The sequence below is a fragment of the Fusarium redolens genome (genome assembly GCF_020744475.1).
Source record: "Fusarium redolens strain MPI-CAGE-AT-0023 chromosome Unknown BKA55scaffold_11, whole genome shotgun sequence".
NCBI classification, from domain to species: Eukaryota; Fungi; Ascomycota; class Sordariomycetes; order Hypocreales; family Nectriaceae; genus Fusarium; species Fusarium redolens.
In genome coordinates, this window is record NW_025763674.1 from 902,029 (window position 1) to 915,544 (window position 13,516).

The following is a 13,516-nucleotide window of genomic DNA, read 5'->3' on the forward strand; positions in this document are numbered from 1 at the left end:
GCATCTAACTTGAAAACGAGACTTTTAGACAGTTAAAGTAATCAAGGCAAGCCTAGAGATGTACAATGATCTCTAAGAACTCTGTCCAATCTGGGGTCTAGTTATGGAGTTACTTACAGGGGTATAGCTTTGACTTTATTCTGGCTACAGGTATTAAAGTCTGGGTAACAGAGAACAGCTCCCAAACTATCCGTCTTCGCTTTAATGATAATACAATTCAATTGTATTACTCAATCTTAAAACACCTCGAAAGGGGCTCACCGTATTCTCTTTTGAAGCTACCGACGGCCCGAGCTCTTTTTCCCCAGCTTCCATCTCGTTAGCTAACAAATCCACCAATAATGCTCTCTACTGGACATCATCAAGCCACGCTGCTCCAGTTAGGTTACGCCACAAAACCCTTTTCAAGGCTGAGCTGAATGGATCGCATGTGGCTTCATTAACTCATTGTCTGCTTCTCATGAGACTTTTCCCTCTTTCGTATTTGGTTTGAGTATCAATTGATAGATTCTTTGTTCTTTCATTATCTGACTTCTTATATTCCAGGCCTCATTATTGTGTCTGTTTGGAACCCGTTGTTAATTCTTGACTGGTCTATAGTGAACCCCCGCTCTAAACTCCAACCACCAAGTACGGTATACGCTTGTTCCAGGGGCTGCATAGTGCAAAGTGTCCTTAGACCTCAGCCTTGCCTCCACCAACTCGGCTCATTCCCTTCAACTTCCCGAGCTCTTTTTTCCGCGACCCGAACTTGGGAAAAAGGAGTGAGCCCGTCCTTGCGCAGGTGTCGAGTCTTGTCTTGTCTGTGGTTTGAATAAATATTGTTCCATCCTTGTTCTTATTTCGTCTTTTGGTCCATTGGAGCTACCTACATCTTTTCCGCTGCTATGAAGGTCTCTTTCTCTTTGGCTGCGCTGCTGGCAGCAAGCCTGTCGCAGGCTCAGTATCTCATCAGTGAACTTAGTTTTGGTCATGCTGGAAGGTTTGTTCTACCTTTTGTACCTTTGTGGTACTGCACTATCCAGGGATGTTGCTAATCCGCCCTGCGTCTACAGGATAAGCCCACCCGAAGCTCGTGGGCAGATCCCCAACTTTGCTGTCCAAGGCAACCCCAACACGCCCGAGGTTCTCTCAAACCGAATTATCTTGACACCTCTTGCTCCTGGTAACCAACGAGGTGCCGTCTGGGGCCAGCAGCCTTTACTTCGAAACCAATGGATCGCCGACGTCGACTTCCGAGCTAACGGCCCTGATCGTGGCCGTGGTAACCTCAACATCTGGCTTGTTCGCAACGGTCCTGCTACGATCGGCTCTGGAAGCATCTATACCGTCGGAAAGTTCGATGGTTTGGCTTTGGTTATTGATACTTCTGGCGGTTCGAGTGGAATGGTTCGAGGTTTCTTGAACGATGGAAACACCGATTATTCGAGGCAAAGCAATGTCGATGAGCTCTCATTCGGCCACTGCCCTTACAACTACCGCAACCTTGGCCGACCTTCGCAGGTCAAGCTTCGACAGACCGCCAGGACATTCCGTGTTGAGTTGGATGGTAACCTATGCTTCGAGTCGGACAAGTTCAGCATTCCCACTGGCTACCAGTTTGGTGTCACTGCTGCCACCCCTGATAACCCTGACTCCTTTGAGGTCTTCAAGCTGGTTGTCATGGCTGATAACAGCGACAGTGGCCCTGTTCGTGATCCTCCTAAGCAGAACCAAAATCAGGGCCAGAACCAGAACCAGCGTGTTCCACCAGTCAGGGACACCTCCAGCAGTAACAACAAGCGAAATGATGGCGAGTACGCGGATGAGGATCCCGATATCTTCCAGACTTCCAAGGCTCAGTTCATGGATCTGCACAATCGCCTTCAGAACACCAACCACCAGCTCGCCTCCTTGCAGCGCACCTCCTCCCGCCACCAGCAGCAGGATGAGAAGCGTCACGAGGACTTGACGGCCCTGCTCGGCCAACTCCGTGCTGATATGCGTAAGCTCGACGATATCACTGCTCTGCACAGCCGTGTTATGGAGCTCGAGAAAGATATTCAGGGTCTCCGAAAGGAACTCAACCGCAAGCTGCAGTCCACCGAGCGTACCTTCAAGGACACACTCTCTGACCACCACAACTCATTGTCAGAGGCTGTCATGGCCAAGACCCCTGGCCACCGCTTCCTTATCTTTGTCTTCCTTGGTACCCAGGGCCTTCTCGTTGCGGCTTACGTGGCGTACAAGAAACGGCGCTCATCCATGCCCAAGAAGTATCTGTAGACTTAAGAAAAAGAGCTAAAAAGAGGGGGAGTATGGATTCAGGGGAAGACTTGTATTTGGATAGCGAGGTCTGTTTGACTTCACGCCTTGTTTCTTGGTATTGCTGTGCTTTGTTAATTAGATGCATGAGCCGTGTGTACATGGGAGAGCTTTTATGTTAGCAAAAGAAATGAGCATGATGATTAAAAAAAAAATTCATAAATCAATATTGTAAATCTGAAAGACTATATATATCCAAGACTTATTCTCATTACCTGAACCAGATACTCAGTGTTATTAGACCACTCCCAGAGCACCCATAACCATCACGCATTCAAACACTAAACATTCCAGACTCGCTTGTCTTGCTCGCCGACAGTTTCATATCCAAATGCAAGCATTCATATCGTCATTAAATCTTCTCAAAGCTGCCGTTGATCACGTCAAGCATCTCGTCACCCTTGGGGGCAGCGGAGGTCAAGTTCTCATAGCCTCCGGGTGTGACAAGGATGTCATCTTCGATACGAACACCACCAACTGGATAGTATGTCTCAAGTAGGTCTTTGTTAATGAACTTGGCATGTGACGGGTTGTTCAGGAAGTATCCCTCAATGAAAGGGCGGCAGAAGTAGCTTCGATAAATTAGCCCATGGACCCCAATGTTGAAGATGGTATAGTACTCACATTCCTGGCTCGATTGTCACAATCATGTTGGGCTGGAGAGCCTGTCTTGGCTTTGTAGGCGGGGAAGACGAAGCCATTCGGTGCATGGCCACCAAAGCGGTGGCAGTTACCATCTCACGCTTACCACCCTCAACGTGGAAGTTATCTCTCATCAAGAGGCGCTCGTAGCCAGTGACATCGTGGACCTCAAGACCAACATGATGACCGAGACCGTGAGGGAAGAAAGCCGCGACAGTACCCGCCTTCTGGATCTCCTCAAAGTTACCCTTCAGGAGCCCCAACTTGCGCAAGCCCTGAAGAGCTACATCACTAGCATGAAGCTGAAGTTCGTAGTAGACAGTGCCGGGTCGAACACGTGCTATACACTCTTCCTGCATACGCTGTACAATGGAGTAGATCGCGGAGGCTTCCTTGGAAAAGGAACCGCTGACGGGAAGAGTACGAGTGATGTCGCTGGCGTAGCATTGATACTCACAGCCAGCGTCGACAACGATCAATTGCTTGCCCTCGAGAGGCTGGTTGTTGGCTCCGTAGTGTAGAATTGAAGCATTGACGCCAGCTCCAGCAATAATAGGATATGCCTGAGCATGTGCACCGCGCGAAGTACAAGCGGCAAGCAGAACTGCTTCGACATCTTGCTCATTGCGCATAGTAAGAAGACGTTCGGCCACAGCACGATGAGCAGCAGCAGAGATAAGTGAAGCACGACGAATGAGGGCAACTTCATACTCCGTCTTGATTACACGGGCTTCATCCATGGCAGGTCGCAGCTTAGAGCAGTTGATCTGCGTCTGTCCTCGGGGTCGATCAGTCAACTTAGGAGCTTGATCAGAATGAAGGACATAAAGAGTCTTCTCAGGACGGAGTTGACCATGAAGGAATTTGGACAGTTGAGCTGTGTATCGAACATCATCGACGTCGTATTTGCGCATAGCCTCTGCTGCGTCAGGAGTTGGACCATGATACAAGACTTGTCGCGGCTCAGCGTACGGGATCCAGAGGGTGAGACGATCCATGGCGATTTCGTAAGTGACGGCACAGTCGGGAAAGTCAACACCAGTCATGTAATAGAAGCTGGTTTATTGTCAGCAAACTTTCTTGGTTAGGAACCGGGTAGCATACTATCTGCGTTGCTTGAAAGGAGGCGACTGGTCTGAGTCCTCATAGAGGCGTGTAGGCTCACCAGGAAGATAGATGAGTCCATCGGTAACGCCGAGCTCTTTGACGACCTTGCGCGCATGGAGCTTTGCTTCATGGTACGTTAGTACTCGTTTAAACATCGAGAGCATGTGAGATAGAGCTTCTTTGGACATACCGGGATACTTGTTACCGCTGCTGCTTTTACCGCTGGAGTCATCGTCACTCTTCTTTACCTCGACACACCTATCACGAAGCTCGAGTCAGTAATCTGAGCATTCTACCACATCAATGAGAGTATAGGAGTCCAAGATCAACTCACAGCGCGTCAAATTCATCCTCAAGCACAAACTCGTAGCTCATCGACCTTCTTTCACGTGCTTGAGGCCTCTGCTCCCCGCAGACAGGCTTCGGCGGCGTTATCGGCGGTGCCATCGGCGGTGCACTATAAATACAGTACAGTCTCGTTGACTCAAACGTTAGATCGGATGAGCGTATTATAAAAGGGCCGAGATAGACAATGAGAGTTGTTTAAGAATATATGTTGTTTATTGAAAGAGGAAGCTCCAAGTTTCATGTGATAACACATACACTAAAGCTACAGTTATAGTTGAGTTGCACTTACAGTATCCATCCGTAATCAGTCAGCCACAGTGCTCATCGGGAGTGGTCACAACGTATCGCAACCCCCCGATAACGCCCTGACAAAGCCTTCTAAGCCCGACTGTACTAATTCATCCATTTCATGACGCAACCATATCGATAATAAGACATTCTAGTCCGCCATGCAATTGTTGAGGATAGATTAGATTACGGGACGATCCGATCTTGTAACCGCAAACAATTGCTTCTGTGGCTGAAAGATCTCGTATCTCCAAGCCAAGCACTATGAATAAAATATACACTCAACATTATGTCAACCACTTTCAATGTTTCATATGACGCATGGCAAGTCTCATTACAATGGATCTATACTCAAAGCTGAATTCATTGCAGTGCTAACAAGTAGTCTTCTTCTCAATGATCCTACACGTTTCATTCAGCTTCCCTCCTCCGTTCGCATCCACTTCATCTTCAACTTCAACAGACAATCCAATGTTTGTCCAAGTGTACACCAGTTCCAGCCGCCGTCTATGTGCATTGGCCATATCTAAAAACGCGATCATTCCTTTGCCATACTCTTCAACCGTGGTATCCTAGCCCCTTTAACAGTCCAAGCACTCCGTTCCAAATCAAAATCGCTCTTCCCATGAAATAAAAATCAAGATCAAAATCACTAGCCGACGCCTCGCGCGCTTTCCGTCCTCCCGTATCATGAGTGGGTATCAAATGTAGCGACCGTTACATTCCTTGGAATCCTCCTCTTCCAGAGCCAAAGAAGCCTCCCCAATCCGCTTGCATGCCCTGTTCTGTAAACATTTGTTGTATCTGCCTTTCTTGATGCCGTTGTGCGTGCGCTCGTCGGTTGGACATCGCGTGTCCTTGATGAATCGCGTGCGTTTGTGAAACTGGTCGCCTTTGTTGCATCATCGGTTGACCGGGCTGCATGCCCATTATGGCTGATGGACTGGCAAACATGGGTTGGTGGCCCGATGCACTCATCATGGGCTGGCCCTGCTGGTGCATCATGTAGGGTGGTGGTTGTCCAAAGATCTGGCTTTCTACGTCGTCGAAAGTGCCTGTCAAGAAGAGTTGCATATCTTGATTCTGGTCTCCCACAGTGGTGGGTTGGTCTGACTTGCCCGGGAATCCCAATTCCATCATAGGTTGGTTTGGATAGGCAAAAGGATCCTCAGATGGGAACATGAGCGAGTCGAGTTTGTTGACAGGGTTGTGCATGCCAATTTGCTGTCCTGTATAGGGGTAGCGTTGAGTGCTTGTCGCGGCGCTGCTGGTCGACTCTGGAGTGCTTCGCTGCAAATCAGGGGACATGAAATCACCAAAGTTGGCTGAGAAAGTGTTATCTTGAAAGGCTGTCATGCCTCCTCCAGGCAGATCCATCGTTCCTTGAGACAAGGTTGTAGGATATGAGCTTGTTGACATCTGGCTTGCACGAGTGAAATCTGTCGTTCCTATCGAGGACATGCTTGCGGGAATTGGAGTATGATGAGATGAAACAGATGAAGGTCGTCCTGTAGGGGCGGGCCTCTTCTTTGAAGGCGCTTGTCGTATTGTTCCAGCATCCAATTGCTCTGGTAATTGGTCAAATAGAGCCTATTTCAACCATGTCAGTATGAGTACTAAAAGTTCAAATATTTCGGTCATACCTTGAGAGCGCCGGTAACTCGTTCGGCCGACATACTCTTCTCCGCCAGGGCTGCAATCATTTGTCTTCCAGCTCGAGCATCTGCTAGAACTTCGCCAGATCCGGGTTTCTCGGGGTTTTCTGTAGCATAGAACACAAGGGACAGGACGGCAAAGAACTCCGTGTACAACATGAACCAGTACGGTCCACTGAGTACCCGCTGTTTACGAATTTCCAATCCAATGTGCACAATATTACGAGAGACACTGATGGCAGCCGCTGCACAAGCATATGATAGCTCATCGACCTTATTTCCTTGGCTCAAACGAGGAGAGACGTAATGCAAGAATGGTCGGTATAGCACAAGCTGAACATGTGCATAAGCAAATCTCAACAAATGACGGATTCTATCCGCCAGTTAGCAATGTTCTACAATTTCTTCAAACCCCTCATTGCTGCACTTACCGAACCGTCTCAATTGGCCCCTCACCGCTTGGGCGCCAATGCTGGGGTAGCCTTTCAAACCAAGAATGAAGCTCAGCTTCAATTTCCTTGATGCGGCCATAACTAATCAGATAGGTGGAGGCAGGTTTGTTGTCTTTTGTAACGCTCTGACCCAATCCCTTTGTTGGATAGACGTATTTCGTGACCTTCGACAAGATTTCCATTAGTTCTGAATGGGCGTTGAACGCTTGGAAAAAGGATGGTGATCCAGGTGGTGGTCGCAAAATCCCGGTGTGTGTAATAAACTCGTCGTCAACTTCCAAGGGGAACGGCTGGTCGATGTCGTCCACATTAAGGAGTAGAGGAAAGCCAAGTAATGTAGAAACATAAATATCCATTTGTCGAACCACGTAGAATACACGTTTCCGAACTTCCTGCTCAATTGGATCGATTTTTTCATGCTGCAAATGTCGATGAAGACCAATCCGGAGTGACGAGCGCAGTGCAATACCAACGAAGGAATAGCAGCTGCTGAGATTCGAGGTGGCTTGGAGGAAAAGAATGATGAATAGAAGAGCTTGTAGCGAGATAAGGTCGCGGCAATCGGTCACGTCGTGTAATACCGATCGCGCGGCATTGTAGTATTTGAGACCCTCCTCTGTCGCATCTTGATAAGGCATGCTTGCTGGGTCGTTGTCGTCGAGATTGTTGTACATACACCCAAGAGACATAACAGAGAATAATAGTCCAAGATATTGTGTTTCCTCCTTCGTTAAATTGTCCAATGGTCGTTCATAGATTTTGTCCATTTGCTCGTAGAAAGTGGGGACGTGAACGATTCGAACGAGACATGTCGCGCAGCTGAGGGAATAATAGCACAGCTTCCGGGCAACATCCTTTGGCGGTAGCTCAGGGTAACTTGGAACTGCTGAGAAGGGCGTTCCGACAGAAGATAATGAGGGCGACTCCAGGCCAGCCGGTCGTTCGGCACGAGGTAGGAACGGAGCTTTTGAGGACGAACCAAGCATGCCTCGGAAATGATCCTTCATGCGTTTCAAGAACACAGCGCCGGAGGAGTTGCCGTGAAATTCCAAACTTCCCTTCTCATCGATATCAAGTTGGCCAACGGAATCGATCATCGAAGTCAGATGAGCTTCATTTTGCTCAGGTTGTGGTGGTGGTGGAGGAGGCTGTCGGGCCTTCGAGGCTTGTGCACGAGCATTTTCGCGATTGCGGAATTCTTGTTGAATTGCTGGGTCAAGACTCGGATCGGCCAAGTCGACATCGGGCATAAATTTGTGAAGTAGAGACTCGGCGCGCTGCAGTCGACTTTCCAGGGCTTCGATATACTGTGGGGCCGGATTTCTTCTCCTGTTTGAAGGTTTATCGTATGTGCATTCTGCATATAATGGTCAGCCACCGCGTCGTTTCCCAGTATCGGGGTTAAAGTGTATAAGAACAAGCGATTGAGCGATAAATCAGACAGAAGCCGCGTACCATAACTATAGACAGAGCAGTGTGTGCATGGTTGCTTGCCGTCACACTTAATCTTCTTCCGTCGGCATTCATCGCATGCGCGCGTTACTCGTCGTCGCTTCTGAATCGGTTGGGATGACGCGCCGGGTTGTGCGTTGCCGTCTTCGTCAACTTCGTTGTCGGACTTGATGCTCGCTGACGGCGACGGAGCATCATCGTGCCAGTCGTGAGCCGACTGGCCAGCATCGTTGTCAGCGACGTCCGGAGGCATGTCGAACTTGATTGAATCAGTAAAGGACCATGGAGTTAATTACTCGACATTGGTAACTTGAGGGGATAAGGCAATCAGGGTATGAAATTTGGAGTGTCTTGGCAAAGGCTAGGGCCCCATCGGCGATTCAACTCGCAGATGGGACAGTTTCCTGGTAAGGATACAGCGCAACAGACAATGTTGATGCGAATGCAAGGTAGAGAAGAGGAGGTGAGTTCGGGGGCACAACGCTGAAGTGCCAAGGAACAACGGGGAGAGCCGACGGGCGGGTGATTGATGTTGCAGGTTTTCACTCACCAGTCGATAGGCCTATTGGCCAAGATGAAAACGCAAATAACGAGCTGGGTATTATTATGAGAGGAAATTGAGAAAGGAAATGTCGTCGTTGTCACCGCCGCCGTGCGGCAGAACTGGGAATTGATTGAAGCGGACAGTCAAGAAGAGTCGACGAGAGTCAAAGGGACTACAGAGTGAATGAATTGGAGATGCAGTTGCAGGGTCGCAAGCGTAAGTTGTGAGGCAAGTGGTAGCCCATATCCCAATCGCCCCCAAGACTCACGGCCTAGGCCATCAGCGTTCAAGAGAGTTCAGTTAAAGTTCCCGCGCAGAAAGTGGCAGGGCCAAGAATAGAAATAGAAGAGAATCCAAGAGTGAAATGAGATGGTGATGATGGGGAAAGCGCCCAGGTAGAGAGAGTCTGAGAGTGCCCTGAGGTGGTGTTGGGCAATAGACGGGGGATAGCCTGTCGTACCAAGTACCGTTCCGTAGCGTGCTGCACTGCACTGACTTTAACTTGACTTGACTTGACGGAACCTAACTGAACTGAACTGAACCTGAACTGGGTATGGACTGAGCCAGAAGGGACTAAACTGTTCCAAGTCAAAGAGAAAGGGATGGGAGAAAGCCTAGTTGTAGCGGGCGGGCTTCGCGACCGAGGCGGGTACAGATGATTCGGTTTGGTTTGGTTTGAGGAACGACAGCAGCGTAACAAGCCCAGTACCAGCAACAAAACTGTAGCAGCAAGCAACAACAGGTAACTGACGAACGAAACGGGGTGAGCGAACGAGAGAGGGGAGAACAACGAAAGAGGTGGAGATGCAGAGACGGTAACTCGAACGGGCTCTCCAAAAGGACCTGAGTCTCAGTCTGAGTCTGAGCCTGCCCGAGCCTGGTCTGGTCTTTTGGGGCTTTGGATCGGGGTCCTTTAGTCGGGGCCAATTACCATGGTACTTGATACCGTGTTATCAGCACGGTACAGTCTTGTACCTCGGTCTTTCGGGCTCATATCTGAATCCTAAGTGACTAGTGAGAGGATGCAGATACGATAGGTGAGGCCACCTTTGAGGGTAATACTCAGGTCTCCAAAGAGACGGTGACAGATGCTAAGATTTACCAAGACTCAGGGCTGGCAAACAAGAGTTGCCAAAGGGATGATGAGACACAAAGGCTGGAAAATTCTAGTGCCAAGCAATACCAAGGCACAAAACATGTCGAGCCAAGAGTTGAAGCCAAGTAAAATCAAACGCCAGTGGATGAATGAGTGGCATGGGCACCTGGGGGAGCAACCCAGCACGAGACACGGAATGTCATTTCGATGGATATTCAATGGCCCAATAATGACTGTCGCTGTGAAACCGCTGCACTCTAAGCGATCAGTATGAAAAGGAAGAACGGCAATTGGAGAAATTGCGAACGCGTCAAGAGACTGAAAGCTTGCTTGTTTCAATACGACGTAGAGCAAGGGATAATTGAGTTAAGGTTGCAGGTGTAACAGCCGTAGAATAACCCGTACAGTTAGGCCAGCCAAGAAGCAGTAAGCAAGAGAGGCTATTCAGCCATTTCAAAATTAAAAATACGAATATTAATTTCACTCGCGATCAACTCACGATGTCAGGTTCAAGGACCTCATTTTGATGTATCACATATTGCGGCGTCGCCCATTTCTACCTTTGGGAAATGGCCGAGATGGAAGGGTTCAAGGAAAAGATGGCTTCTGAAATGTCACACTGTCCTCTACAAGTCCATTTTGTTACTGCAGGGGGGATCGGCCTTCAAGTTTACCAGGGCAGGGAGGTGAGGTGACATTGGATCCAGCGTATACCTTAGACAGGTACCATTTTTTTTGAGTTGCTCACTACCACTGACTTACAAAAGAACCCCCTCGTCTTGAGATAACTATCTCCATATCTCCATGCCTCATGTGTCGTGTTGTGTTGTGTGCTTGCTTGAGAAACCACGCGGGCAACGTCAATAGTGTCCCATTGCATCGGTGAATAGTTACGGAATTCGCTGATACCGCTCATCAATACCCAGATTCTCTCGAGACTATCACTTGGCGCATTGCCCAAGTGAGTCAGGTCCATGCCCCCAAATAGACTATCACCTCGTAAACGCGTCGGTGGCTGGTCTACCGGGGCTTTCCTTCGACGATGCTTCTTTTCATCACTGGAGAAGGAATTGGAAACACGAATAACACATTGCAGTACCAACTCGTGCGCAACTCTAGCAGGATCACGGCTATGACGGGACGGCGACCTCTAGAAAAGAGAAGCCATCTCCACTGCTCAGGGCCCTGCAAGTGGACGGACACATCCATCAACCCCAAAGCCGCGCGGCCGCAAAATAAACTCGCAGTCAGTCTCAGGGACAGACCCCCTTTGCATTTTGGGACCAACGGCCGCTCAGCGCCGTCGTATGCACAAGCACAAGCTGTTGCACCGGCGGATTCAAGATGACCAGCGTCTTTTTTCTTCAATGGATGCGGTTAATTGAAGCATTGAAATGAGACCGATACAACTTTCAGGGACCATGGGCTGTACAAGACCACTACGCCATTGATTACCTTCTGGTACCGTTCCAACGCCTCGAGTCTCGAGTACCGGCCAGAAGTAATTTTAAGCACCCGCTAATTGGGGGTCGAAGACACTCACTAACTGGCTAGGAGCAATGAATGAACCGCCCAAAAACGCAAAACGCTCTGGACCAACCTTGTCGTCAGCTAGATCGCATCCAATCCAATCCACTCTGACGAGACTTGCATGGCCTAGCCCGGGCAGGCTTGTGAGTGGCTGCACTAGGCAAACCTAAGCCTCAGCGGCATAAACTTGTGGGGAATGCTCTTGTTTCCGTGTTATCTGCGTTGATCAAGCCGTGGCAAGAATCTCTTAGGGAGAGGCCAAGAGAGTCTCGGAATCGCGAGATAAAGACATTGAAGATGGTGTTGACGACAGGAACCAAACGTCATTGCTGATTTCTTGTTTGGCGCAACGTTGAAATTTGCTTGTTGATCAATGAAACTCACAGTCAACTCTATTCGCAACAGCAGTAGGCGGCTCCAACTCTGTTCATACCTTATCCAAGAGTCTACCAAGTCTAATGCACTGGCTGAAGTGTGACCCAGGCTGCAGCAACGCAGACAAGCATAAGATAAACCAAACACTAATAAGGATGCCTTAATCAGTAGCGTTTTTGATAAGAAGCAGGGTCCAAAATCAAAATGGTCAGATGCAGAGCGAGTGTTGGTTCTGTCTATTTACAGTACAAATTGATATTGACTGGACTTAGAAACCACCATTGCATCGGCTCCGGGAGTCACGGAAGCTGACGAACGGGATGATCCCCATTCATGTGGCTTCTGGCCCGCCACGCATGAGAACAAGGCGCCACATGCATGTTAGGTAGTGACCATTATGCAATGTGATTCGAATCCTCTTCATGTACCCGAGAATCGAATTGGGAAGATGATCACGACAACAGAGATGAAGAATCTGTGCGTTAGCCATGACATCATCCAACTAAAACGGACTTGACACAGGATGGATGGATGTATGGATCCTAACCTCAATCTCCGGCTCTCACCCGGGTTTCCTCCGTGCCCTGACCTGCCTGAGCTCTAGCTCTAGACGGCACAGCCGAATCAGACAGCGCGCCGTCTCGCGTCTTCGCGGTTCTGATTCAGTTCAGCTTCTTGATCTATTGGTGGAAAAGGTGCCGGTGGTTCTCAATCGCTCAATGGACCCATCGCTAAGCTGAAATCGTCGTGGTTCTTTGGTCCAAAAATATGCATCTCCTTCGGCCGATAAAGTCGGGTCAGAGTGATGAAAATTATCTGCCGTAGATTTGTGTTGCAACAAGTCTTGGCATTGGTCTTGGCGTTCAAGCTTTGTTTTAACCTCTTCTACAAAGTTTCAATCAAACTTGATCAGGCCTTGAGTCTTATAAACAACGTCTGTTTTTTCCAGAAACATCAACTCTTAGACAAAACCAACCTAACTCAACTATAATTGAATAGAGTTAACATGTCCGGAACTAGCATTGCCCTGCCAGTCACAGCATCTGCAGCCATGTTCCAGCACATTGTCTAGATTGTCTGATAATTCAGGGTCTGTTGATCGCCGTAACGTTAACCCAACGATTAAAAAAGCTCAGTGTTCGCAACTAGGCAGGTGGTTATTTCCTGCCCGGGCCTGAATGTCACATTCGCTTTGTCCTCCTGGAAGAGCGGAAATGCTGAATTGAGACACGCATCCAAGCGCTCAGAATATTGCTGATGTACCAACATGCATCTGTGCCTCTCCCATGGCAGGAGAAAACTGTACGTAAAGTCTCCAGCTGAAAGTTCCATAATATGTATCAATTGTCAGGAAAGGTCACAGGACGTCATCGCGAAGTCCTGAGTCAAACCTAAGGCTAGCCTTGCTGTAGTCAGAAAAGCTTCTTTTGGATCGTCAGCAACCAAGAAGCCATGCTGAGGGCTGTCGGAGGCTCGGGACCGAATCGGCTCTCCACTTACCGCCACCAAATCTTCACCTTGACTCACCGAAGTCCACCCATGTTGCCCCGGTCTGTCTCCCCCCTCACCGAGCCTCCCCCACCTTGTCCTACCCCACTGTAGCCTAGCAGCAAGCGATTGCTATCCACCAAACCACACGTCAAGTTACAGATAGCTCTTTGTATCCATCCCGCATTGTTTAATAGGTGTGTTTGGGTGTGTATAAGCTATACACAGCTTCGAA

General features: G+C 48.9%; 2 protein-coding genes across 2 annotated transcripts; one reads left to right on the forward strand and one right to left on the reverse strand.

Annotated features, from left to right (window-relative positions):
• The first annotated feature begins 443 nt into the window (after positions 1-443).
• Positions 444-2,484, forward strand: BKA55DRAFT_647263 (concanavalin A-like lectin/glucanase domain-containing protein). Its single transcript, XM_046197225.1, has 2 exons — positions 444-982; positions 1,056-2,484. The coding sequence occupies exons 1-2, from the start codon at positions 888-890 to the stop codon at positions 2,263-2,265; spliced, it is 1,305 nt and encodes a 434-aa protein (XP_046047538.1). The 5' UTR covers positions 444-887; the 3' UTR covers positions 2,266-2,484.
• Positions 2,485-2,656: 172 nt separating this feature from the next.
• BKA55DRAFT_595470 (uncharacterized protein) lies at positions 2,657-8,501 on the reverse strand (the record flags this gene model as incomplete). The annotated part of the gene is made up of 10 exons (XM_046195813.1): positions 2,657-2,876; positions 2,929-4,002; positions 4,051-4,177; positions 4,244-4,311; positions 4,388-4,510; positions 4,796-4,840; positions 5,411-6,279; positions 6,333-6,717; positions 6,776-8,153; positions 8,252-8,501. 10 exons carry the CDS (start codon positions 8,499-8,501, stop codon positions 2,657-2,659), a joined length of 4,539 nt encoding a protein of 1,512 aa, XP_046047539.1.
• Positions 8,502-13,516: the final 5,015 nt, after the last annotated feature.

Bases quoted from the DNA above. Each gene is read 5' to 3' on its own strand.
- BKA55DRAFT_647263 (XM_046197225.1), top strand. From the start codon at position 888: ATGAAGGTCTCTTTCTCTTTGGCTGCGCTGCTGGCAGCAAGCCTGTCG. The intron at 983-1,055 runs GTTTGTTCTACC...CTGCGTCTACAG, and splicing joins AGTTTTGGTCATGCTGGAAG to GATAAGCCCACCCGAAGCTC.